Raw genomic sequence first — 27,494 nt, forward strand, 5'->3', positions numbered from 1 at the left:
AATCTAAGACTAGATTTGATCTTTCGAACCTTCTGGATTCAATTTGTCTATGTTAGCTAGCAGCCAATTTTAGTTTCAAAAAAACATGCCAGGATAGTCTAATTAAACCCAATTTGGTCTCTAAAATTTGTGCCCAGTATTAAGCCATGTGTATGGTTGATAACTTTGGAAACCAGCATTGTTTATCTAAATTAAAGACATTAATATAATATGGAGGACAAAGATGTAACTTTGTAAACTATTAACATTTCATTCTATCCAACATTTATTTAATACAAACCACCTTCTTTAACCCAAAAAGGTACAAACATTACCCAATTCTCTGCAATTATTTAGATTTTATTTCAATCCATTAATTAACTGTGGAATCTGGAATCTAATACCACAGTCCTTTGGGAAACCTTTGAAAGAAGCAGCCCGCTTCAAAATTTTGAAGGAACCCTCTCCATTGAATTACACGTGGTATTTTTAAGGATGTATTTCTAATTTTGATGAAAATGGAAGGATGTAAAATAAATTCAAAACACTTTGTGTCTTGTAATGAGAAGGGTTCCTTTACTCCCTTCTTAATTCGTTAAATTAACCAACAAACCAAAATATTTATTAAATTTTGTACACTTCTTTAACTTGGGACCATTTTTCAAGTTGGAGAAGTCCTCTATACTTTAGAAATGGGTCCCGACTTTTCATGGTAAAACGTTCATTAATACTTCCTGTAATCGGGTGTTGAACACGGCATCTTTAATCAATTAATTGACCACAAGTCAATGCAGAGACCCTATTAAATTTAAAATATTGGGTGCCATGCTAATCGAACTTATTTAGAGAGGTCTAGATATAAAAATCATCCCAATAATTATTCTTTTATCAACTTTCTATGTCATGATACCAAGATGACGGTATTTAATTATTTAATTTTATTTTTTTTGTCCATAATACCGCTTACTGAGGAAAAAAAGGATAATTTTGAGGTATTCTAAGCTCTAGTGACATCTGCTTGACTAATATGTCATGAAAAACTAGTAAAAATGATCAAAGATAATTACGAATCCTCTTTTCGTCAAAACACCACCTTCAACCTCTCTAAAAGCCCTATTTTATTCTTGAGATTTGAAGGTTGAATGAGATAAAAATTTGAGGTCAAAGATAATTACGAATTTTTTGAAGATAATGGTTGATTTACGGTGAGAGCAATGGGGACACTTGCTCTATTATTCTTATGTAGGCAAAATCCTAGTTCCACTCGTGGTTGAAGACCAAGGTATTTCGATTAACTTTTAATGAAAGACTAAAGTCAAGGGGTAATTCGGTGATGTAAAAATTGAGGGATTTTCTTTTCTCGAAAAAAAGTCAATCAAAAATTTCAAAGAATTTCTCGACCAAATCACATAAACCCATGTGTATCGAGGGCTATCTTTTTTTCTTTTTTATGAAAAAGAATCTCAAAATTGAGGAAGTATTTTTAATTTTTAAAAGTCGAAGGGGTACCTCAAAGTAACCGAAAACAGAAGAGTTAAAACTAAAAGATCTAAAATGCGACGACCTCGTACACATCTTGAGCGTCGACTCCTTTTCTAATTTTTCCTCTTATATACTAAAAAGGCCTTCATTAAGGTCACATTTGATGAATAAATAAGGGGTTTTATAGTAATTAAAAACTAATATTTTTCTTTTACGATAAGTTTTATATAAACTGTAAAGCTACTTTTATGGATGCAGAGCTAAACGTACCCAGAAACAGCGGTGAGAAGAAGTAGTGTTTTTGTTTTATACTACAAGTTTAAGGAGAAAAAAGAAAAATGGAGTGTAAGAGATCTGGAGCTTTTGAACCTCCGAATCCCAGATCGAATTTCTCGAATTGCTTCAGAATTCGACCGATGCAGAGCTATAACCTACAGATTCATCTGTTTCTAGCTTTGTAAATTCTCATTTTCTGAACTAAAAATCTCAGGAAATTAAGGTTTGTTTCCATCTTTTTCAGTTTTAAGTCTCTGGACTAAAAATGAAAGTTAATTTTGATGAGTTTTGCAATATTTTTTCAAGTAAAATCTTTTTTTGTTGTTGTTGTTGTTGAATCTTTTCTTTTGACTTGAAGCTTTTGATGCTAAAGAAAAAAATGGAGTAAAATGAACATATTTTGTTGAAATTCCATGTATGATTCTACTTCTCGGTTGTTTTGAACAATCAAGATTGAATTTTTTTTTTCTTAAATTTTAAATCATTCAAGTTTATAGCTTTTTTGGGTTTTAAATTCTGAGATTCTGAGCTTTCAAAGTTGGCGAGTCTAATAATTATGTTGTGGGATTTGAATTTCAGAGGAAAAAATGGGACATTTTTCCTGTCTGTTTAATGGGTTAGCGAGCTCTCTTTCGATCAAAAAGCGGAGGAATCATGGGAATGACATAGGGAGAGAGGTCCTCAAATCGATGGCGAAAGAAGCAAAGAAGAATGATTTAATTTTGCGGTCTTCCGGCATCGTTAATGCCGAAGGTTCGAATAATTTTGTATCGGTTTTCTCAAAGAAAGGGAACAAAGGATCAAATCAGGATTGCTGCATTGTGTGGGAGGTAGTTGATTTATCTTTCCTGTTTTGGCAATTTGATAAGATTCTTTTTTAGATTGTTGAATTTTAAAATATGCCCACTTTTCAACTGAGAATTTTGGATTTTTTTCTTTTTTATTTGATTGGATTTAGGAATTTGGATGCCAAGAAGACATGATCTTTTGTGGGGTCTTTGATGGGCATGGTCCTTGGGGCCACTTTGTGGCGAAACAAGTTAGGGAATCGATGCCATTATCTTTGCTATGCAATTGGCAGGAGACTCTGTCTCTAACTTCTCTTGATCCAAATTTCAACTTGGGTTCGGATAAGAATATTAATCGGTTTGATATATGGAAGCAATCCCACTTAAAGACTTGTTATGCCATTGATCATGAGCTCGAGAACCACCGTGGGATCGATTCTTTCTACAGTGGTACCACTTCTTTGACAATTGTCAAACAGGTAATTGGTAGTTCTAATGCTGTAGATTCTCTTTATATATGGAATGTGTTTTGTATTGGTAATTTATTCTTTTGGCTGTTGCATGCGTGTACTTGTATTTGTTAGAGACCGTCTAAGTTTCTCTCTTGACTGAAACATTGACACGAGACGAGATTTTAAAACATGGATGCTTGAATCATGGAAGGCAAGATTAGAAAGTGGTTTCTTTTTGCTCAACATTTAATCAGGTTCAATTTGATGAAAGTGAGAATTTTACATGAAGACTATAGAAAGAGAAATTTAGCATTGTGAACCACTCCTTTCAACCTTAATTGGCTGAAATTAGACCAAATCCAGATACCAAGCCCATTTTGAATTTCTAACCAAATAATGCTGAAGTGACTTCAAGATTGTACCTCACATCGCACATCCTGACATGAAAGTGTATAGGAACCATAGATGCTTTTCATTGAGATATGAGTGAAAAAGCATCTATCGTTCCTATAAACTTTCACATTAGGATGTGAGATATGAGGTACAATTGTGAGATCACTCCAGCACGACTCTTTCTAATCATTTAACTATCCGCTCTATTTTTGCCTTTCAGTAGAGCTCACAAGGGCTATTGGAAATCATCCTCGAAAAATTTAATTTGTTGGGTGATTCATATTGTTTTACTTGAGAGATTTCAAGGTTAGAGCCTATCCAAGAGATCACCTCTGTTGTTTGTGTAGTTTGAATTGGTAGCACTTTTTAATCTATGGATAGCTAATAGTAGACTGTACTACTTATTAAAATGGTATAAGAGACTTTGTGGCTGGTAAGCTTGGAATGTAGCATGACGCTTGCTCTTTTGTTTGAGAATAATATTAGAACCCATGAAGTCTAATCCAATATTCTTAATTTTGTTTAAATGAGATGGTCAATCCTTGTTGGTTTCAATTGCTAGTTCGGGACCTATCACAGCATTTTTAGCTTATTCACATTCAACCTTAACTTTAATGAAGCTTCTTCAAATTGATGTTTTGGTAGGGTGAACTCATGGTCATAGCAAACGTTGGTGACTCTCGTGCTGTGTTGGCTACCACTTCTGACGATGGAAACTTGGTTCCTGTTCAACTTACCCTTGATTTCAAACCAAATTTACCTCGTAAGTTCCTCACCAGTTCTTTTTGACTTCGAGACAAGTTTAGTGTAAGATCATCCATGGCTCTTGACACGTATGTTCATGTTATTCACAGAGGAGGCTGAGCGGATAGTGCAGTGCAAAGGTCGTGTGTTTTGTTTACAAGATGAACCTGGGGTGCATAGGGTGTGGCTACCAGATGGTGAAACACCAGGATTGGCAATGTCGAGAGCTTTTGGGGATTACTGTGTTAAAGACTACGGGCTTATTTCTGTTCCTGAAGTCACACAAAGGACTATAACCAGTAGAGACCAATTTGTTGTGCTGGCTACAGATGGGGTATGTATCTGACTGTCGATAGTGCTTAACTTTTGCACTGCTTCAATACAAATATTTAGTCTATAATTTTTTTGGGGGAAATGAGTTATTATTATGGATATGTTTTTGAAATTTTCAATTGTCTTCTGTTACAACATAAATAAAGGGTAGTTCTGATTATTAATTAAAATTTTATTTTGATTTCATCTTTCAGGTTTGGGATGTTATCTCCAATCAAGAAGCGGTGGAAATTGTTTCTTCAGCAGCAGAAAAGGGAAAAGCAGCTAAATGGCTAGTTGAGTGTGCAGTACGTGCATGGAAACATAAGAGACGAGGCATTGCGCTCGATGATATGTCAGCTATTTGCCTCTTTTTTCATTGTTCCATACCCTCTCAGATGATTGACTCCACTTCATTGCCAAAACTGGCATGAGAAAGTTTTTTTCTGTTTTGAGACATTGCAACCATTTTGATTTGTATGTTAATCAGTTTTCATTTTGCTAGATAAGATGTAAATTTTATTTATAAATAAGCAAAGCCAAAATTAGCTAACAAATTTGTAGAAAAGAATTATCATTCTTGACAAACAAGTCCAACTGCAAACGAAAACAAGTATTAAGTTTTAGCTGTTTGACATCATATTTTTTATTAATGGGGGCTAGTTTTCTCTGTGAATGGTTTGTGCAAATGCTGATAAAAGAGAGATTGCCTCGAAGCAAATCATTTTTCTTGAACAATGAAAAGAGGTGGTTTATTAGTCATCATGAATCATTGGATACAGTTCTTACCTAGAAAGAAAAAATATCAAAACTTCAGAAAGGGGACAATTTATTAAAAATAACAATGGAACTCAACGGGAAATATTATTGAAAATATATATTAAGAAAAATGAATCATATACTAACAAATATTTCTTGAAAAGTTCAAAATAAACCCTTAGATGTTGTATCTGCCTATGTGCATTAATCATGGTTTGAGTGTTTTAAGGCAGCTCTCTTTGAGGTCATGGGTTCAATCCACATGAACCAATTGGAGTCCAAACTTTTCTCCTTGTGATTGATGATCTACTTCTCTGGTCTGTACATGTGCAGATTTTAAGACTCATCACATTATACTCTGTAAATTCATGCCAAGATATTCTATTTGAAGAATGGACAAGAGTTTAATAATGTAGTAGTTAGGATCCCATCCACTATGGGATTTGCTTTTATAACATGGAGAACTCCTGGAGTGGATGGTGGGACCTTGACCCTTCTGCCGTATTCTTCACTTTTATAATGGTGGACAAAAGCTTGTCTTTAAAGTCCCTTATTGTAGACCTTCCCTTAATTGCACTGCCATAAAGACATTAATGTGAAGAATCTTGAACGCCTGCCTTACATTGATCTCCTTTGTTACCCAAAAAATTGAACCCCCAACACAAGCAAAAAAAAAAAAAAAAAAAAACTCACATTCATACCAATTTTACTTGAACATTCTTGGACCAAATTTGTTTTAATTTTTGATTTTTTTGGGGTAAACTACGGTTAAGAAATATTATTTCATTAATTATTAGTATAATGTTGTGACCTTTCTTTACTTTTCCTTCGGTGACAGGTCCATCGAATATCCATGTTTTTGTTCTACTGGAGAAAAAGGATAAGAAAATTCACACTTAACACTATACCAAAAAGCTTATGGGAATGAAAGGATTTATGGGGTGAAATCAAAGAGAGATACTCTTTGTTCTTTACTCATTTTTTTTTCCTCAAGGAATTCCTGTTGTTACAATGGAATTGCAAGAAACATTTAATCTATAAAATTAAAAAAAGAAAAAGAAAAATGGCTGGGTGAACTAAATCTGTTGATAATCTTACTAAAAATGAAGGTTTTTTTTTTTAAACAAATTGCAAAAAATGCTGGATTTATTTTATTTGATCTTTTCCACACTGAACTATATAAAATCAAAAATAAGTTGAACATCAAAATCATGACTTGTTTATTGCTCATGTTTAGGATTACATTTTGGGTAATCAGATAGAAATCCAAAAATGAAGAGAAACAAAAAATTTCACTACTGTACAATGAGTTTGACAGTGAAAATTAAACAATCTCCCAAGTCTTTTTTGACAAAGTTGGAATCAACTGAACAAATCAAACCTGTTCATGTGATAATTAGGCACTCATGTTAGATTACACCTTTAAGATGATTTCGAGTGAAAAAGCATCTATGATTCCTATCCACTTTGACGTCAAGCAGTGAGACATGAGGTTGTAGCTTGAGGTCACTGCAGCACTATTCTTTAGAGAAAGAAGGAATTTTTCTGTCTTTGGACAGGATGCATAATCCATAGGGGTGCAACTTGGTTTAGGTTGGTTCGATTTAGAGCAAATCAGAATCGAACCGACCAAGGTCGGTTCCATTATATAAGAACCAGAATTGAACCGAATTAATCTAGAACTGAACCAACCCAAACCGACCTTAATTCGGGTTGGTTCGGTTCGGTTCCATGGGTTGAGAAAAAAGAAAAAAAAAACTCAAAATCTAACCATAACAATTATCAGAGAATTATAATAATTAGCTTTCCTTTGAAACCCTCAAATGACTAAGAAAGAATTTCAAAACGCAAAATTATTCACAGAAATATTCACATAAATATATTAATCAAAATGCATTCTTTCAAACCCTAACCCATGTCACATTAATATAAAAACCTATAAAAAAATTATGACTCCCTAACCCCGACCACCAAATTTGACATGCAGGCCGCAGCTGTCGCACACCAGCAACCGCACGCCATACAAGTTAACCCTCTATGCAAAACACAATAAAAAAGAGAGAGACAGAGAGAGAGAGGGATGGCCGTTGACACCGACCATCGGAGTTGAGCCCGCAGCCGTACGCTCGCTGCAAGAGGCGAGACAGAGAGAGTAGATGGGGGAAGGGAACCGAATGAACGAAGGGTTTAGGTTTTGTATAAATAAAAAATCAAATATAAAATTTATTTTTAAATAAATATTTATTCGATTTTCGGGTTAGTTCAGTTTTTTATATTGCCTGAACCGAGAATTGAACTGAATTCATTGGTTATTCATTTTTAAGACCTAGAACCGAACTGATATAATTCTAAACTAAACCAAACCAATCCAAATTTTGCAGTTTGGTCCAATGCTCAATTTGAACCAAATTAAGTTGCACCCGTAATTATTAATCCATATAGATTCTTTGAATGTAAAGGATCTATAAGTTTATTATACCACAACTAGAAGTAGATTTATAGTGAGGGCTACAAGGGCACTTGTCTTCACAAGAAATTTTAGAAACTATAAGAATTTTATATTATTGTGGCCAATAACAACGATGGAGAAACAAGGGCGGATTTTACAATGGGAGGCAATAAGGAAATTTGCCCCCACAAGAAATTTTAAAATCTGTAAGGATTTTATGTTACTGTGACAGGTAATAATGGTGGAGAAACTATTGCCCTCACAAGAATTTTTTGTTGCCTTACAAAATACTAATTCCACCCCCCGCAATCAACCTATCATTTTGCCTTATTATATCCTTCATAAACTTCATCCCTACTTTCCAAATTCCAAATTGAACTCGTCATTCTCCAACATCTAATTTGATTGTTCTTTAAGAAATTTATTTAAAAAATTATAAATAAATAAAAATGCTAAAAACCAATTCCATTGGTATCATCCCACAAGAGTCTCAATTAACGCATACTGAAATGTAACCTCTAGCAATTTCCCTAAAATTTCATTTTTAGGTATGAAATACAAACCATTCAAATATATAATAATATTTCAAAATTCTGTTTAATAAGTTAATTTGATATGGTCTGCATGTTCTCTTGATTGTTATAAAGAGAGCAAAGTTTTACAACCTCATTTCCTCTTCAATGACACCATCAAATATTCTTTGGGATCCTACATGACGTCCCATGGTGTCTTAAAGCCAATCTGGTTTTCAAAAGAATGGAAGATGCTACCAGAGTATCTCTCGTCCCCAAGGAGTGGTTTTGGTGCAAGAAGATCTGTTTTTCTTTAATTCGATTGAACTCTAGGAGCAGTTTGTTGCCTGGAAGATTCATTCTGATTGTTGCAGATCCGAAGTTTCACTATGAATGTAGCTGTTGTACCCTTCTCCAGGCCATCACTTTCAATCCAAATATGACCATCCATGAGATTAAGGAACCTGATTGTACATCTTACAAAGGTGAGACAGTATCCATAAACATTCACCAAGAAATCTTAACCAAGCACAGTAAAAAGGTAGTAAACCATACCCAATTGAGTTGGTCTGTACTATCATAAACAGTATAGATGGTGGGTTCCAACACCATGGATTCCTCATGTTTATCTAACATTATAATTTCTGGTTGCTTTGTGTATGAATTTCCACATCAACTTTTACCAACGGCAACCCAAGATGTATGCTAATTCTTTGGTGATTTACATATGAATTGGGGTGGCATTAGCAAAAGTTGGTGTGGCAATAGAATCTCTCTTTAGTAAAGTGATGACTTTGCATTTTATTAGTCAACTCAAATGATAATTGAGTTCTCAGTGAGGGATAGAGGAAATAAACATTAATCATAACTAGCCCGAGCTAGATAGCAAGCAAACACTAAAAGATGATACAAAGGTCTCTCCACAATGATTATAATTACAGGAATTCCGGTTATTATACCTTTTACAGAGAGCGAGTCCAAGTCCTGCACCATCATTACTTCGATTTGTTCCACTACGAGACTCAGTAAATTTGGTGAAAAGATGTGGAATATCTTGTGCACTAATCCCGCAACCAGAATCTTTAACCTGCAGCAAGAGATATGTTAGCATTGTCACCAAACAGGCATCCAAATTATTATCTAATGCTGCCATATGAATCCTGTCCAACATAGCTACAAGGAAACCATGAGGGTAGCAAAGGTGTTAGATCACTCGAGCTACATGAAGTTTAAAGGAGTGCCGCACCATGCCCAGTCTGCTCTCGTAAGTAAAATAGATATAATAAGACCCCACTTAAGCCAAATGAAATAATATCCAATATTCATAAACCTGAACACATAAATAGAAGTGGCCATCACTTGACACGGGATAGAATTCAGGAGCTCGCCCGTCTCTAAGAGATTCTGGTTTAGCAACAGAAGCTATAACTGAAACATAACCTTCCTTTGTAAACTTGACTGCGTTACCCACTACATTCAAGATAATCTGCATAATCCGTTTCTCATCCCCAACAGCACAGAAAGGCAAATCTGGGGCCAACATTAATGTCATTGATAATTTCTTCACAGATGCAATAGGCTTTATTAAATTAATGACCTACAATTTCAAACAGTAAAAGCTGATAAGATAACCAAAGATATATCATGGGTGAGGTGTGAAGGATAAGTCCAAAATCAAAGAGAACTACCTCTTTGAAAACACCATGAAGGTTAAAAGTTTCAATATCTAATTCCAAGCTTCCATCCTCAAGTCTTGAAAGTTCTAGAACATCATTAATGAGAGTTCCCAAGAGGTTACTACTCTTTAGCACAGTCTCTACCATTACCCTTTGTTCTGGAGTTAGTTCTATTTCGAGAAGTAGGGAGGATAAAGCAATAATTGCATTCATTGGTGTCCGCATTTCATGGTTCATGACAGCTAAGAAATCATTGCGAGCACGGATGGCCATCTCTGCTTCTTGCCGAGCTAAATCAAGGGCAATATTCTGCTCCACGAGTAAGTCACGAGCTCGCATAGATTCTTCTAAAATGGCAGCATGTGACAGAGCAACAGCTACCTGGACCAAGAAGAAAAACAATTAATAGAGAACATGTGCTGGTCGGTCTTGAACTGCTCGGTTTTATAGAAATTTATCAAATAAAAACTAAATTACTTGAACTATAGAACAAAAGAAATGAATGCAAATAGAAAAATGATTTGCAATTATGACAGGTTGTGGGAGCTATTTGTATGAAGATTGAAATTGAGAATCAATTCAAAATATAACCCTAATCCGAAGCTTCTAGATAAAATGAATCTCAAAATGTTCATTTATCAAATTTGGGTGTTCAATGGCTGTCCATTTTACAAATCCTTTGCCAAGCTGTTTTTAAAATAAATAAAAAACCTAATCATAACCATGATTGTATATAATTTTTTTTTAAAGCACTTTCTAGAAAAGTTTGGCACTTGCGCCTTGATTCATGGTGGACAAAATCCGTGATAACAGTAATAATATTAATAAAAACAACAACAATAATAACGGAAAATTGCACGATAGGTGGAAAATGACAGAATAAAGAGTCCAGATTAACCTGATCTGCAACCACTTCAACAAGTTCCAATTCATGCTCGTGCCATTTTCTGGCACTATCCATAGGGAGCATCAGAACCATCACAGCATAGCTTTTTGCAGAAAGGTCAGGCCAATCACTAATTTGGAAATTTGAAAGATGTAAAAGTGGTACCCGCACAGCAACAACCTCCGGTGGCACATATCTTCCTGCGGGAGGTCGGATCCTTGCCAATGGGCAAGTGTGTGGAATCCGTATGGCTTCATTGCTGTTAAAGACTTGAGTTACTATGGGAAGGTTAATTGACACAGTAGATCCAACAGGTATTTGGTGGCGTAGGGTGTGAGAAAGCTGAAGTGTCACACCAGTACGTGATGGCATCCACAGTGCACATTCTTCCAAGCCCAAAGTCCTACCCAACTCAACAAGGGTAGTTTTCAGTATAGTATGCCTGTCAAGCGTGCTCCTAATTTCATGAGTCAGCATTCTGACATGTCGTCCAGTTTCTTCTTGGGTACGTATAAGGCCCATCTCTCTATCAAGTTCTTCAGCCTTATTCTTCAGAAATAGCTCCCGTGTTTTAACACTTAGTAGATCGGGAATAATGTGAACAAGCATCAGAGCTGTTGCACATGATACAACAGCAGTAGATATTTTTGCAATTGTCATCACCACTGCAAGAGTTTTTGAGTGCATTGAAAAAGTCCACAAGTTTATAAGATGAGTTGCTCCACAGAGAATAATAAACGCTCCAAACTGCATTAGAACCCATCTGTATGGGAAGAATGCAGATTTCTGTACAAAATAAATAAGCTCCAAAGGAATAGAGAAATACGCGAGAGCAATGAAGAAGTCTGATATATACTGATATTTCACCAACAGTTCGTCAGCGGGCCATTGTGTCTCGATACAGTCACAGGATTCCATGTCCCATCAACCAAATATATTGCCCCTACATTCCTGAAAAGACCATAGAATAGCATAATCAGAATAAACCAGGGTGGGTCACACAAGCGACACACCATGACTCATGATTTGTTTGGAAACCTACAGAGGAATTGTTATTTTGCTTGCTTAAGTCCATGAATTTCATATTATGAGAAGTGATATCAAACAGGTGCTTCACCTGAAGAAAGCCATACACAAAAATTTCTAATGAACTATCTTAGTGTTATGAGCATCTTTTTTTATAAGCAAGTGGGTTAGTGTCTAGTAATTAATAGGTGAAGATGGGTTTTGGACGTCGTGGTATCAACACTTAGTCTTTAACCAAGTTAGAAAGTGTCATGAGCTCTTCTTGAAAATCAATCCAATATCCATAAGGAGGTAAACATTGGGGAGAATGTTGCCCATAGAAGCTCAGTGACTAAAATGTAAATGAGATATGTGCCAGACGAATACCAATTTCTGGTTAATGAGTACAAATATTATTATAAAAGATGAAGAGAAAAACAGAACACATGGATGGAAGGAAAAATAAACAGGAAGGCAAGGTGACCTTCCTGGGTGCACAAGAATCCAAGGAAAAACAGATGACTGCCCCTCTCCACAAATAATTTCCAAGGAATACAAATCCTCCAAAAAAATGGCTGTTACAGTCAGCCAAAATAGAAGTAATATACAAGTACCTTTCCTATGATTTCACCTGTTTTGCCAAGTGCTTTATAAAATATAACAAGACAAAATAAGGTTTTCATAACCCTACCACATAATAGAATTTTAGACCAATCAGAAACATAGCAATTCCATTTTTCAGAGGATTGGTAGCCAACTTCCATGTATTACACAAAAAGCACCTCCTTTGGAAAAATATTTGTGTGTGTGTGTTTTGTTTTGTTTTCCTTCCTAAACCTCACCAACACCAATGAAGCAAGCTTTACATGATTATACTTTGTGTTTCCACAGGAAAACCTATTTTTAAAGAGATTGGTAACTCAAGTGAAACAACCTTTCAAATCCATGTTTGCAGTATTACCATAAAAAAACTTTGCCAACTTAGCAAGCAAGCACCTTTTAAAAATTTAATATGTTTCCACCATGTTAAGGGAACTTCTTTCAAGGGGGGTTAGGATAAGTGCTTGCAATGGGTTTTGAAACCAGGTCTTCTTTTTCCCTTCCTAATAAACCTTCCCAACTAAGAAATATTTTATTGCTTTAAAATTTAGTTGCTTCCACTTTCCACAATGTTAAATCCAATTTTTCCCAAGGTCTTGCCATCCAACTTCCAAGTGGCACACTAAATGCAAATCCTTTCAATAAATACTTGCCAAGGTTTTGACCCCAGCCAACTATTTCCCTACATATAAACCACACCAAGCAAGCTATAACAGGATTAAAAGTAGTAGAAGTTTCCACCATGTTTAGCCCATTTTTTTTCAGGGGCATAACCCTTACTCACCCCCTATGGGATGCTAAATGCACCTCGTTCAAATTCTTGCAAAGGAGTTTTTCTCATTGAATAAGTATTGCTCATAAATGACAAAAAAAAAAATTGTTTCACCCTAACCGTAATTTGCCTAATATCTAGACCCCACAACTCCTCCAAAACACAAAAAACTAGAAACCCTAGTTCCTGAAAGAGTAAAGATGCAATTAGCTCAGTGGGTTGACATATTGCAACACAAATTTGATGTTTTGGGTTCAAATCCAGCTTAACAAACCCCCCCCCCCCCCCCCCCCCCCACCCCCCCCTCCCCACTTCCACACACACACATGCGCGCAAAATCTCATTTTTGATTAATCTAAAAGAACAATCAAGATCATCAGAAACTAAAAAACTAATAAAATGGACGATTGAGTTAAAAGGAACAGTTAAATAAAGCAAAAAGGCCTTCAATTCTTCAAATCGAACATAATATGGAGAAAATTAAGAAAAATAAGAGAAAAGATAGGTAACTAGAGGGAGAGATTACCTAATTACATAAGAAAAAGTAGAGTTTTGGAGTTAATTCGTAGAAATTCTCAACATCTGATCGAAAATACGGAAGAGCTTCGATGCCTTCGTCCATGGTGTCTCTTTCGCATTCCGATCAATCAGCGAATCGAAAAGAATAAAGAGGAAGAAGAGAATCTAAACTTCACGGACAAAAAGCGACACTCATTAAGTAAAAGTCGCACGTGCTTCAACTACTTCGGATCCAACAAGAACCCCACTCCCACGTGAGTGAGTGGATGGATCATCTACATCGCTTAGAAATAAAGCATACAATTGATTCAGTGTTCCCCGGATCACCTATTTAAAAATGTTCCTTCACCTTCTTTGGGCCCACTAAACAAAATTTAATCTTTGTCCTTCCAATCAAAATACGGGAATTCAGTCTGATTGATGTTTTCTAACTCTTGATTTGACCATTTTTATCTTTGATTTAAATCAAATGCTCAGTACTAATTGGGCCAAACCCAATATTCATCAATCGATCAAATCTAATTTCTAAGTTACTAATCAGGGTGGTATTGTGTACATAGGCCCACACAGAGATGGAAAGAAAATTCTCAATTTTTTTTATATATTTTAAATGACACATGGCTGCTTGTGGCGTGAGGGTTTACTGAGATCTATCGACCTAAGGGGTATGAAATCAGTGTATTCTAAATATCTTTGAAATGTCATATCACCATTCCTTTTCTATAATACATCAAAAGTGCACTGTACAGTGTCTCGGTACATGCACCTGTGGATATTGGATAAGGCCCATTCATTGTAAGTGGGCCCGACTGATGGGAAAACTGATTTGGTCAGATGACACTGCATTTTCCCTTTTTTTATTCTTTAATAATTAATTTTAGAAAGAGTTTAGGGAAAAAATAAAATAAAATAAATGAAGGGTGAAAATATAAATCTAGATTTTTCGATCAATTATCAAATGGAAGATAATTAAATCTGGACCCTTGGATCAATTTACCAAATGCAAGGCCCTAAAACTTGCCAAGCTTTGCACCAAGTTTTTACAGTCGTTAAGATATATTGAAATTCAACGGAGGACAACTTGTTTGTAAGTTGTAATCGACTTTTCAATCAATTTGCAACGATTTCAAATTAAAGCCCTTAAAATTAAAAATAACTCTCCCATGATTGTTTATTTTCGTTTTCATTCCCACATTGAGCACATACGACAAAAACTCTCTTTCTCTTTCTCTCTCTCCTCCTTTTCTCTGTTCTTCTTTGTGTTTCTCTCCAACAGAAAGAAGATTGAGAAAAGGGTAAGAAGCTCCTCGCGAACTGTTGAGCGATGAAAAAGACTCTAGATCGAATGATAAAAAGACATAATCAACTTCATCTCGAATAGTTAACTCTCTCTCTCTCTCTCTCTCCAAACCTTAATCCTAACTCTATCTGTCTCAACTCTAACACTTCTCTCTTCTCAACTTCTTAAAGATTTTATATATCCTGAGATAAATGATCTACAATTCTATAATTGGGGTGTATGTTAGAGGGGGTGTCAGAAAATCATTATTCAAAAAATAATTAACTAAGAAAATATTTATTATTGAAAAAAAAGAAGATAGGAGAAAGTCCTCTAAGGAATTCGATGGCCAAGATTCTGTATGTGCATCACGATGATCATCACTGGCTTATATTCTTGCAATGACCTCATCAAAAGCAATAGAGAAATAAAGGAAAAAAAAAAAAAAAAGCAGAAGGAAGCTTCTTAGCCTTAATAATGAATTATTGGTCCAATGTTCTTTTTGACTATAAAGAATAAGGACCAATACAAGTGAACAACGTGGTTTAATTTTTGGCGTTTGGCGCAAAAGATGGAATTATTAGAAGTCGAAAAATACATCTTTTTAAAGTTTGAATCGAGAGTTGCACTGTCCTTTGATACTATTTCTTTATTGTGACATTTGGTGGGCAACTCCATCGAACCTTTCATAGTCCACTAAGGAGCCATTTGTCACAGAACCTGAAACATGAAACATGTCTAGTATCTACTACAACAGAGCCTAGATATTAAAAACTTAAATTTTAAAATGGGCCTAACCCTAGCCCAATCCATTCAAACCAGTTTGACTATGGCCCATGCAGGATATAGCCCATTGATCATTGCAAACACGTGAAAGCCCATAAATACAGTTGGTGCTCATTGGTACTCAAATCAACGTGACTGCCTAGTCTACAAACTTGTTCTCAAAGATTTTTTGTGAGAGTCGTGCTGGAATGACCTCAAGATTGTACCTCTTATCGTATATCTTGATGTGAAAGTGTGTAGAAATTATAGATGCTTTTCATAAAGATACGAGTCAAAAAATCTATGCTTCCTACACACTTTTATGTCAAGATGCAAGATTGCGACATATTTTAATGCAAATAAAAAAAAATCTACCACTATTGTCCCTATAAAATTTCTTTTCACTTTTAATTGCCCCGCAACTACTATTTTCACTCTTAGTTGTCCCTAAAATTTTTTTTACTCTTGGTTGCCCCAACATGGGCAAAATCTTGGCTGGTACAATCTTGAGGTCACTTAGGCAGTAGTTTTGTTTTGTAATAGAACAATAATTTTAATCAAGAGAAACATTTTTCTTACTAACGTAGTAAGATTTTAAGCCATCTTACACTAACTATGTGTTTGGATTGAGAGAAACGGAGAAAAGAGAAGAGAAAATAATGAGAGAGAAGAGGAGAGAATAAAATATGGGCTTTCTTTCTCTCAAAAAGTGGAGAAAAACCCTTTTAAAATATTTTATAATTTCAATTCTGCCATAGATTTTTTTTAAAGATATTTTAAAATTCTAAAACTGTCACAAGTTCTCTCTTGTCAATCCAAACATGATGGAGAGAAATTGAGTTTCTCTTCTCTCCGTTGCTCCTAATCCAAACATAATGCAAGGGTCGTTTTGCTTAGATGGTTTACCACATCTACAATCCAACACCACAGCCCTCTAAGTTTCATTGAAAAATTCAGATTCAAGGTTTTGAAAATGGATAGCTACCAAACTTAAAATTGAAATTCAACGGTATAAAAATAACTTTTTTTGGATTTTTATTTTTTATTTTTTAAAGTTCATAGAATTTTGTCCTCTTCAACCCTGAAGCATCACATAATGTTTTTGAATGCCACAAGGTGAGCCCAAGGACCTTAGTAAGGCGAAATCTTTACTAACTTAGTAAGACTAGTCAGACTCATAATTTTATTTCGAGGTTCCGATAGGGGCTGTTGCAAAAAAAAAAAGAAAGAAAACTTCAAGGATCAAACATGATTTGGTGTAAGAGGGAGTATGCTATGATCCTCTTAAACATCCTAAAATGATAGGCATCAATGTTCAGTTTGCCAATCTGTACCAAGGATTTACATTCAGGTTGCCCTAATCGAACCCAAACCGAATAAATTTTTTTAGATTCGGGTTATTGGGATTCGGTGTTGTTCGGGTTTCAGACTTATTTTCGATCCAGATTTAGGCCAGGTTCCAATTGATGAAATCGAATCCAGACCTACATAAATTGGACTAGGCTCAGTTCAGGTTCGAGCCCAAAATGTGGGTCAGGTCTGGGTCCGGTTTTAGCTCCATTGGTACTATAAGATAAATAGGCACATAAATATACTCGTTACCACACCAGCATGCATGCATTGAAATGTTAAGTATTTTTATGAAAATGAATCTGAATTTTTTTAAAGAAAATTTTCTTCTAAATAGAGAAGCTTTTAAAGAATCTAACACTAGAACTTAAAGGAAATATATTATAACACGTTTGTCAAAAGTGATTATTTTCCAGAATTCATTCACAGCTTACTTACAGCAATCATCAGTGTCAAAATTATACCCCAAGTGTTAGGTGAATTTTGTTAATTTTTATTGATTTACAACCCGTGAAGTGAAATTTACTTGCAATATGTAGAAAAAAGTTCACTTAATAGATGAGAAGTGTTGTTTTTGGGACACATGCCTAGAGCAAATGTGACACAAACGCTCGAAGAGAACTTTCTTGGATGATGAAATACATTGTGTTAATGTGCATGAGATACATTAGATCATTTGTTAATATATCTTATTACAAATGGAAGGTTGTGATGGAAATTGATATATTTAGAATGAATAATGACTTTCTAACACCCACCTCTGACACACTCCCCTTGACGTGACATGAGTTAGAGTTAAAAATTCTTTTTCTCGAGATACACAACTACACATATTTATGGGGGAAAATCTATGGTTCGAACCCATGCCACATCAGAGGGTGTGTGTAAGAGTGTGCATCTGAAAATCACGACTCATTTAAAATATGAAAAATGCTTTAATGCCGATGTTGGACATTGGGTCCAACAAAGTTGACTTGGCAGTGCGTAGAGAATCGTTGATCTTCTAACTTGTATCTCGAGGAAATAAATCTATGATTATTTATTGGACACAATGGAAAAAAAAAAAAAAACCTACATTCTACTTTTTGGAAATTTGATTGGCTGTGTTGGACACACTCAACTATATCTCTCTTTAAAATGGTATGCTTTATGGTGATTTAGACATACATGGGTCCCTACGTTATGTTTTGGTGAATATTTGAATTACGTCTGTACATTTTCAAACTGATGACATAAATCCCTAGAATGAAATCTATCGTAATTTCTTCCCGTGATACTCGATGTACTAGCAGAATTAAACATGACCCAATGTTTTGGATATTTCCTTAGAATATCTGCCAAATTTCATATCTAGGCACACATGTTACCGCATTCATTTTGACAAAAAGTGCTGAATTTTTTTTTTCCAGCATTAAGCACTGAAAAATAACATAAACAAACAGCCTCTTAGCCAAAAGAACTGTGGTTTTGCTTTCTTGAATTGGGTTTGAGTATAAAGTTGTAACTCTACATAAATCACACTCATTTCCCATACTTGCTATTAATTTTTTTTATGCATTTCGGCGCTTCAGATGAGATTTATCTCATGGTCACACACACCGCCCCCTGGAAAAGTCCTACGTGCAACTGGTTGAGTCAATGATCATTCTAACCCTGGAGGGTGGCTCCAAGGACTTCATTACTTCGTGGGGTTTCAAACACTTGACCTACCCTTCTTGAGGAGCTTATCAAGGCTTGGCTTGCCACTAAGCCAACCCCCTGGGGTTCAAAGTTTTGTGATCATATTAATGAACAATTGAGTAAAATTCCACATCTTACCTGAATAATGTCTTTTGGCATTGTTCAATTCCCCCATTGTAAAAAAAAAACATAAAAAAGTCCAATCTCTTGGTTAGGCATAAGCATGCCTACCATCGATGCATCACAATCAACTTCAATGATTATAGAAAAGTACCAGCCTAATAGTTAGATTCTTTAATTTCATCCTCAATTTTCTAGAATTATTGCAATTACTTCTTCAATCCATTCAACAAATCCTTGTTTCATGCAGTATTTGATTGGTGAATCTCCATATCTAATCCTTGAAAAGTTTGCAGTTTGATGAGAATCTGTGGCCATGATTGTTATAAATTTGAGTTTTTACAACAATACCGATTACTGATTATGGTTGAGTAAATACATTATGCTCTTACAAACTTGAACTACTAACAAAGTAACCCATTTATTAAGAAAAAATATTAATTCTATTTCATCTAATTCGTTTGGTAATAAAAATAAATTAAGTAAGATCTCTAAGCAAAAAAATAAAAAAAATAAAAAAATGATCAGGATTACTTTATTCATACTTATCTATTTAAAATTTTAATTTGATAGATCACTATATTTTCCTGTCGAAAGAAAACAAGTGGTACATTTGATTATTAGAATACCAATTTAATCAATGAGGACCCAAAGGTACCTACTAAATGGACCCCATTTAGCATTCTATTAAAACAAAGAAATTAATAGAAACACAAATAATGGCCGCCCCAATGATTGCAAAATAATATCAAGGCATAGTCGTCCCGTCCCATGTCGACAGTCAAAAGTCCACATTAGTTGGTGCCCCATCGCTACAGTTAAGCAAGCCAAATTCTATCTAAATTCATGGATACAGAGTCATACTTGAGCTGTGACGATGGTGATGGTGGTGGTGGTTACAAGTCCCATATATAGGTACAAAGAAAAGAATAACAAAGAGTTATCCTCATATTAACACAATAATTACAAACCAACAATTTAATTTGCTCAAAGTACTTATCCGAAGCATTAATCACATGGAGCCCATGCATGCTTGCATCACGTCGTTGGCCACACGTTCACACCATGATCCATCTATGTCGATATGCATATCTGGTTGGTTCCCATCAATATCGGATTGTCAAACTTTTTTCCAAATAAAAACTTTAGGATTTTGATTGTAAAAAATTCCTGAGCCACACACACACACACAAAAAGTTCCCCATGATCAGAAGAGGCCTGTGGGAGCTTTATGTCCTTGTAACGTCTTTTAAAGGGACCTTAAGCTTGAACAAGTGTGTGTGCATCTTTTGGAGGTTCACATTACTATGACAATAAGTTTATCAGAATAGAGCTATCTTTGCTACCAAACGACTGTTTAGGACTTATCAAGAAACTTACCCCATCACTCAATAATTGGAACTTAAATAGATCAATTTTCTATTAAGGGCAAAAGTAGTTGAAAGGTCAAGCTCTCTAAATGACATTCAATGTTTAATCTTCTACTGATCTGATACCATTCAACCTTGGAAAATATACCTTAAAGAAGAGCCCATCAACGTGGCAGAAGAGAACCCAGTATTGATATTATGGGATAAATAGAAGATTTATAAGATATGGGGAATATAATTGAACTATAATATTCAATTAATAAATATTGGAAAAATTCCATTCTTAACTTTCATGGACTAAAATTGTGTATAATTCAGAGTTGGAACAAAGATTTGCTGTATAGAAATTTTTGTGATACGCTGATGAACCATTGACATGACGCCATGTGTATTAAATCAGCAAGAGTGATTGGTTAGTAGAGAAAATTTAGGAGTAGTTTAAGTGCTTTATTTTAGTTTTTTTTTTTTTTCAATACGCATGGCATCTTGCCATTGGTTCATCAACTTAACCGATAAATTTGGAAAAAACAAATCTATGTTCCTTCAGTTGTGCATCCATTAATTTGGAAAAAAAATATACATGCCCATTGATCCAGATTCAATGTCTGCCTAATTGGTAAAACACAATCATTGGATTCATCGGGTGCTGTTGAATAGTCCAAGGAATTAGCTAGGTCCATTGATTAGATGATTTGGATCATTTGATCCCTTTTGATAGAATGATTTGGATACGTGGTTTTAAAACTTGTTTTGATGTCTCCTCTTGTCCATGAACGAGAATGAATTGTCTCAAACGAGATATCCGATTTATTTGAGTTGTCTCGCACAAGATTTCAAAAAAGGCCTTAGAATTAGAACAAACCATTTCTTTGAGATAACTTGTCAACTCGTCTAGTTGGTGATTGACGGGATTTAAACTATGTTTGGACAAGGAGGTGAACCAATTCGTCTGTATATATATTCTTCCACAGAAAATATTCACTCCGAGAAATTTCATGTAGTTTTCTTACATTAATTTGTTTTACAATCATGAGTGTGAGAGCATCCAAGCTTATTTCCAATAATTATAGGTCCTAAATGTAGTAGGGAGTTACATCCCATCTATAAAAGGGGACCCCTCCTTACAGTCTCCAAGCATTAATCATTCTCACAAAAACAACACAAGAGAATGGCAAACCTATTGAGGTCTCTGGTCTTCCATCTCACAATTACTATTGTCTTGGCTATAGTTCCTTGGTCACAAGGGCTGAACCCAAGAACAAATAAACCTTCTTCCTTAGTCACCCCATCTACCCAACTCATATACCACAAAGGGCCCCTCTTGACTGGACCAAACCCCATCAAAATCTATGTCATCTGGTATGGAGTCTTCTCTCCCACCAGTAAGACCATCATCACCGATTTCTTTGCCTCCTTCAACGAACCCAATCTTCGGCAACAGCCCACCGTCTCAAAATGGTGGAAAACCACCCAATCATACAAAGACCTGAAGGGGAATCCAATTTCCAATACTGTCAAACTAGTCGGCCAAGTCTCGGATGTTACATGTTCTCTAGGGAAGAGTCTCAAGCGTGCCCACATAGCATTCTTAGTCAAAAGGATGATAGTCCATAAATTGTTCCCGTTCGATCCAACTGCAATATACTTAGTGTTGACTGCTCCCGATGTTACAATAGAGCGATTTTGCATGTCATCGTGTGGTTTTCATGATCATATCTTGGTGTCTCCTAAGCAAAAAGTGGTCTACGCTCATGTGGGGGATCCGGGTACCCAGTGTCCGGGCCTTTGTGCGTGGCCATACGCTGTTCCAGCGTACGGTCCCCCTGGCCCACCACTGGTGGCGCCAAATGGTGTTGGCATCGATGGGATGGTTATGAATATTGCAACAATTCTTGCAGGTGCTGTTACCAATCCATTTAAGAATGGGTACTTTCAAGGTGATGCCTTGGCACCATTAGAGGCAGTTACAGCGTGCCCTGGGATATTCGGTGCAGGGGCTTATCCAGGATATCCCGGGATGTTGATCGTGAATAGTAGAAGCAAGGCGAGTTATAACGTGTATGGTGTGCACGGTCGGGTTTTCCTTCTCCCGGCCATGTGGGATCTGTTGAGTATGACTTGCAAGTATGTTGGTTAATTTCAGAGGCCTAGGAGTGGCAAAGTGGCCATATCTACTCAGAATGCTCAAATAGTCAGAAATAGAGTTCTAAAAAAGTGGAATTAGTGATGTTATATCTTTTTATTTGGATGTATTGTATAATTGAGTAGGGCAGATAAGTGCTGCTCATTTAAAAAATAAGCATGTAAAGTGTGCACAAGCAAGCTATGTAAAGAAGGGGAAGTAATTTAGGAAAAAAATATACAAAATTTCAATGTATAATCAGAAGCTTAATGATGAAAAGATGAGAGAATTTCTTTGGTCTTCACTCAATGTTTTAAAAATGGAACCGATGATTGGACCAAAAACTTGTTCAATTGGTTTAACCAGGATCCCTTTGATTCTTAAGAATGACTCATAAAAAAAAGACATGATCCCAACCCTTAATTCCAAATCCAATGGTTGAGATTTATCCTTGGGATAAGTATCTCCGAGAATTGTGTTATCAAAATACTCATAAATCTCAATCATTGGATTTTGTGTTTAAATGATTGGGATCATGTGTTTTTTTTGTTGTAATCAATATGAGTCGTGATATTCTGACTCTGCCACATGGCATACTCAAAATACTCTCCTGACTTAGCATGTCCTATAATAATAGATTTTTGTCTTGGGATACACATATTCATAAATATGTGCAGTTGTGTATCCCGAGGCAAAAGATCTATGATTCTAGCACATGCCACATCATGAGAGTATGTTGACTATGCCATGTGGGGGAGTCAGAAAATCATTAATCAATCAATATACTTTGGAAAAAAAATCAAAACCTTTTTCATATTAAATATATTAGACCAAAGTATCTTATTTTATTTTTAGATGGAATATCGTTTTGAATCTATGGTACTAAGATTTGATTGTTAATTAATATTTCTAGTTTCCGGTAAAAAAAATTAATTTGCTTTACTCAAAACCTTACCCTAAAACATAACTTTCTAAAATTCATTCACAAAATCAACGGATTGATTCAAGACAAAGTTTTGGTCGAGAAATTTTAAAGAAAATCTGTAAGGTTTTTTCAAATGAAATCTGAGTTTCATAATAAACAAAAGTTCCATAAAAGAATTAGTTTTTTCTTCCAAATTCAGTTGACAAATGACAGATTCAATTGATTTGACTGTTGAACCATTGATTTTATCATAATCGATGTTTTTTTTTAAATATCCCAATTTGACTTGAATTGAACCGACAAATTAACAAAATCCGATCATCCCTAGTCAAACCACAAGATCGTCTTGTTTTTAAAATATTGGTTTTACTGTCAACGGATCTGTTCCAATAAATGGAAGAAAACTGATTTTCTGACTTTCCCCTCTACTCTCCCAATGTGGCATGTGATAGAATCGTAGTTTTCTTCCTCAAGATACACAATTACCCATACTGGGTGCACCCTAGGGGGGTGGCCCCTGAGGAATTAATAATGCTCATACTAGGTATCGAACTCACGACCTACAAGCATTAAGTGATCATTTTATATTCCATTATCAACGCTTCTCCTGACTATGATGTTATGACTCATGCCCACAGACATGGGATGAACTTGAGACAAACAAATTATACTATTTATTTTTTATTTTTTTATTTTAGGATAAAGGGTCCGAAGTAAATTCAATCGTGGAGAAGCAAATAATTCTTGGAAACTGGTGATTATAGATTTGCACTTTGTTGATTATGTTAAGTTGGAACAATTTGATTGACTATTTCATTTTAACTTCTAAAATGCTTTTTCCAATCTTTCACTTTAGTTATAGATGATCTCTTTCTTATAGTTCTATTTTATCGGTCATTTATAATGTTTTTTTTTTTTTTTGGAAAACTAGGCAGTTCTATCGATCAAAAAATTAAATAAATGAAGGAACCAATGCAATTCTAATTTCATGAAATAAAATAATTAACAAGGCTTCAACATCTTCACACTCATTAGAAATCCAAATTTAGATATAAAAGATCTTCCCAATCACATTGTGTTTGTTTAACTGCACCACTTGTTAGGAACTGAGACGTGTTGATTTTCTATCGATATGGTCTTGTTTCTGATCCAATTTCAAAAATTGGGGATTCGCACTTTCCTCTTCTGTGATAGTTGTTCCGAATATTTCTTGCTCGCAAGTACCCAATGTCCTCCGGTTTCCTACAAGTTTGATGAGCTCTGTAGTGAGGATAGCCTTGGATCAAATAGGGATCAAAGATTGGAAAATCGTCTATTGAAACTTTATAGGCCTTCAAACATTTCTCTATTATCCTGGCTTCCTCTCTGAGTATGTTTCTAACTTGTCTCAAACGATGCAATATTTTATCCGATCTGGCCTGGTTTGTAGAAAAATTGTAGGTCTCATATGAGATTCTTTTGCACTCATTGCAAACAACATTACGTCTTTCAATGTCGAAAGCTCTTCTCTTTGCTTTATCACTGAGGCATGCATAGGCCTGCAATAAAATTATTTTGGAATCATGAAAAGGATACGCCCTATAAAACAAATATTGGAAATATTGCTATTGGGATTCAATGGAATCAGTTGAGAATGGCTTATAAAGAAAAATCGATCGAGATTATTTTTGACGTGTTCAACAAAGGCTAATAATAATAACATTGTTGGGGCATGGGGTGCAAATGAAGACTCTAAAAAGACGGAAAAAAAGTCGAAAATGACTTGGATGGACATAATAGTGAAAAATATTACTACATGAACCTTAACTAAATTAAGATACGTTTAAGATAGAATCATAGTCACAAAATTTGTGTAAAATTCTCTGAATAAGGGATTAACCAATTAAATCAGAAAATTAACCAATAAATTGGTGATTCATCAATTAACCACAAAGTGATGATATTTTTACCTTTCACCTCCAAAATTTTATTTTCTTCAACATTCAAATGTTAATAACAAGATAAGGTTTTTAGCGAAGTTGAAGAAGATGGGTTTTATTAGGAAACCTGAAAATGGCATTTGCATATTCCCCCATTATTAATTTTTTTGGTTTTGAAAAAAAATCTCAAACTTATGCGAACTAAATGTAGTGAACCCCCAATGAATAATGACCAAATCTGAAATTTGTACTATGGATAGAATGGCTAGTGAAATACGATTCATGTTGCCAACCCCATTATTTGGGATAAGATCTAGACCAAAAAGATGATGAAGACGATAGTGTGTAATTTAGATTTTTAAAAAAATGATCTTTCTATAGTTTTTAAAAGATTCCATTTTTCAAATCTTTTATCAATCTAACTATACTTACAAGTAATGGGTGGTTACAAAATCATCAAGAAATAGAAGAAAATCTCACCTCTGAGACAAGCTTGAATGCAATTTCTGCTTTGGGATGTCTGTTCTTATCTGGATGAATTTGTAAAACTGAAAAAAGACAAAAACTTCTCACCAAATAGCAAACAAAGAGGACTCCAAAACATATATAATTCACCAATGACACATACCAAGTTTACGATATTGCTTGCGAATTATATCGATATGTGCATCTTCTTCAACCTATAGAATCCACAACAAATAATTAAAAAAAAAAGTAAAAAAAGTAAAGAAGGCTTAAGAATCAAGGATTTAAAACATCCAAAACTTACTCGAAGAAGAAGATACCAATCGAAAAAAGGCGATTTGATCGGGTGGTGGAAGCGATGACAAAACATTGATCGTGACGATATTGAGCAAATCTCTACCACTAACTGTGATTTGTAATCAGATTCTTCTCCAACTCTACCCATTTTTATTTTTATTTTTAGAAATCAAAATGTGAGTTAGAGAAGATCAAGAGTGTTGGAAGAAAATTTTAATTTTAATTTTAAATGAGAAAAAGAAGAAGGGTAAATGTGTTATTTTGTTCTGTTTATTTGATCATTAAGAGGAGACTAAGAAGGTGGAGCGGTTAAGGTTTCCAAGAAATAAAGTGCATATTTTGCGGGAGAGATTTTGAAAAAAGCTTTGAGTTTGGTCATTGGTGGGAAGATCAAAGAAGTGGGAGAACGGAGAGGTTACCGTTAGGTTCCACACGTGGCATCTCCTCATATGCTCTCTTACTCTTAAGTCTCACATCCGTTTTATTTATTTTATTCAATCAGGATTTTAATTTTAAATCTTTTTGAAAACTGCTAGACTTCCTTCATAGATGAATCCAGAGCGTCCATTTAAAAGGGCCAATGATGTCATGACCCCCACAAGTATAAGTCATTAAAATACCAACTCCCTCATGGCCTGCAAAGACTACTTACTATCTATGTATCGATCTCTTTGTTCTTAGGTTTGAGAATCCATAGAAATGCACCACGTGGCACATTATTCTGCTCCACTAACGCGGGGATGATTGGTGATTCCAGACCATTGAATTTGATTTTGTTCATTATTGTCTAAGAATCTTGGGTTCAAATTAGAATCGTGCTAGGGTGACACAGAAGGAGACACAAAGGTGACACAATGATGTGGTGGCACGGACATAACCGTTGATGCTTTTTTGTGAGATACTAGTAAAAAGTATTTACAGTTATGTGCGCCCCACCACATCATTTGTATCACTTTGTGTATCCGTTTCTGTCATTCTAGCATTTTCCTTCAAATTAAGTTTCATAATAATGATCAAGTCCAATGACTAGTAATCTTCAATTAAGTTAATTTTTGACATATTAATTTGTTGAGGGATGGGCCAAACATCCAAGAATTAGTGGTGGGGGTGTCAATAGATGCTTGTTTAATTGGGAATCAAATTGGAACCCAAATTGAAAATCTTGATTTTGGATTGTTTTTATTTTTTTGGTTGGACGATGAGTTGTGTTGTTGAAAAGGGAATGTTTTGCAATGATTTATAGAAGTTATTTTCTCCTATTTCTCATATTTTATTATGAAAAAGACTTGCATTTGAAAAAAGTTAAAATCTCATTTTAATTATTGAGAATCAGAATCCACAGGTACCTATGATTCTTGCCGATTACGTTTTGATTCCACTTAAGTATAGAACTGAAACTAGAACACCGCTAAAAACCAAGATTGAAAAAAAAAATATGATGATTACATTTAGAATCGTAATTTTTTGGCTCCCCCTCTACTCTGCCTACATGGCATTCTACATAACCGTAGCGTGCCCTAGGATTAATCCTTGAACAAGACCATGGTCTATAAACTGTGCAAATCCCAGATACGGGCACGACCTACTGTCACTTCAAA

At 35.1% G+C, this 27,494-nt stretch overlaps 4 protein-coding genes across 4 annotated transcripts; 2 read left to right on the top strand and 2 right to left on the bottom strand.

Moving 5' to 3' along the window:
- The first annotated feature begins 1,703 nt into the window (after window positions 1-1,703).
- On the top strand, window positions 1,704-5,052 carry LOC147383452 (Protein phosphatase 2C family protein). Its single transcript, XM_086427533.1, has 6 exons — window positions 1,704-1,960; window positions 2,317-2,567; window positions 2,696-3,004; window positions 4,016-4,133; window positions 4,225-4,448; window positions 4,642-5,052. The coding sequence occupies exons 2-6, from the start codon at window positions 2,325-2,327 to the stop codon at window positions 4,858-4,860; spliced, it is 1,113 nt and encodes a 370-aa protein (XP_086283659.1). The 5' UTR covers window positions 1,704-1,960; window positions 2,317-2,324; the 3' UTR covers window positions 4,861-5,052.
- A 3,094-nt stretch (window positions 5,053-8,146) lies between these two features.
- On the bottom strand, window positions 8,147-13,787 carry LOC147383453 (putative ethylene response sensor 1). Its single transcript, XM_086427532.1, has 6 exons — window positions 13,612-13,787; window positions 10,721-11,659; window positions 9,835-10,203; window positions 9,477-9,743; window positions 9,106-9,233; window positions 8,147-8,610 (listed from the first exon to the last, which is right to left on the bottom strand). Exons 2-6 carry the CDS (start codon window positions 11,624-11,626, stop codon window positions 8,460-8,462), a joined length of 1,821 nt encoding a protein of 606 aa, XP_086283658.1. The 5' UTR covers window positions 11,627-11,659; window positions 13,612-13,787; the 3' UTR covers window positions 8,147-8,459.
- Window positions 13,788-21,259: 7,472 nt separating this feature from the next.
- LOC147383454 (protein EXORDIUM-like 2) lies at window positions 21,260-22,594 on the top strand. The gene has a single exon (XM_086428994.1). It carries the CDS (start codon window positions 21,337-21,339, stop codon window positions 22,303-22,305), a length of 969 nt encoding a protein of 322 aa, XP_086285120.1. The 5' UTR covers window positions 21,260-21,336; the 3' UTR covers window positions 22,306-22,594.
- Window positions 22,595-24,227: 1,633 nt separating this feature from the next.
- LOC147383455 (chaperone protein dnaJ 49-like) lies at window positions 24,228-26,217 on the bottom strand. Its single transcript, XM_086429149.1, has 4 exons — window positions 25,904-26,217; window positions 25,763-25,814; window positions 25,615-25,682; window positions 24,228-24,753 (listed from the first exon to the last, which is right to left on the bottom strand). The coding sequence occupies exons 1-4, from the start codon at window positions 26,042-26,044 to the stop codon at window positions 24,340-24,342; spliced, it is 675 nt and encodes a 224-aa protein (XP_086285275.1). The 5' UTR covers window positions 26,045-26,217; the 3' UTR covers window positions 24,228-24,339.
- Window positions 26,218-27,494: the final 1,277 nt, after the last annotated feature.

This window comes from Akebia trifoliata, chromosome 16, assembly GCF_017979445.1.
Source record: "Akebia trifoliata isolate Shusen 1 chromosome 16, ASM1797944v1, whole genome shotgun sequence".
Lineage (NCBI taxonomy): Eukaryota > Viridiplantae > Streptophyta > Magnoliopsida > Ranunculales > Lardizabalaceae > Akebia > Akebia trifoliata.

What these genes read in the sequence shown, in the direction of transcription:
- LOC147383452 (XM_086427533.1), top strand. Translation starts at nt 2,325, where the DNA reads ATGGGACATTTTTCCTGTCTGTTTAATGGGTTAGCGAGCTCTCTTTCG. An exon ending in CTTTGACAATTGTCAAACAG is followed by an intron (nt 3,005 to 4,015) that starts GTAATTGGTAGT and finishes ATGTTTTGGTAG; the next exon opens with GGTGAACTCATGGTCATAGC. An exon ending in TTGTGCTGGCTACAGATGGG is followed by an intron (nt 4,449 to 4,641) that starts GTATGTATCTGA and finishes TTCATCTTTCAG; the next exon opens with GTTTGGGATGTTATCTCCAA.
- LOC147383453 (XM_086427532.1), bottom strand. Translation starts at nt 11,626, where the DNA reads ATGGAATCCTGTGACTGTATCGAGACACAATGGCCCGCTGACGAACTG. An exon ending in TTGAAGTGGTTGCAGATCAG is followed by an intron (nt 10,204 to 10,720) that starts GTTAATCTGGAC and finishes TTCTTGGTCCAG; the next exon opens with GTAGCTGTTGCTCTGTCACA. An exon ending in TTCATGGTGTTTTCAAAGAG is followed by an intron (nt 9,744 to 9,834) that starts GTAGTTCTCTTT and finishes TTGAAATTGTAG; the next exon opens with GTCATTAATTTAATAAAGCC.
- LOC147383454 (XM_086428994.1), top strand. Translation starts at nt 21,337, where the DNA reads ATGGCAAACCTATTGAGGTCTCTGGTCTTCCATCTCACAATTACTATT.
- LOC147383455 (XM_086429149.1), bottom strand. Translation starts at nt 26,044, where the DNA reads ATGGGTAGAGTTGGAGAAGAATCTGATTACAAATCACAGTTAGTGGTA. An exon ending in ATTGGTATCTTCTTCTTCGA is followed by an intron (nt 25,815 to 25,903) that starts GTAAGTTTTGGA and finishes TGGATTCTATAG; the next exon opens with GTTGAAGAAGATGCACATAT. An exon ending in CAAGCAATATCGTAAACTTG is followed by an intron (nt 25,683 to 25,762) that starts GTATGTGTCATT and finishes GTCTTTTTTCAG; the next exon opens with TTTTACAAATTCATCCAGAT.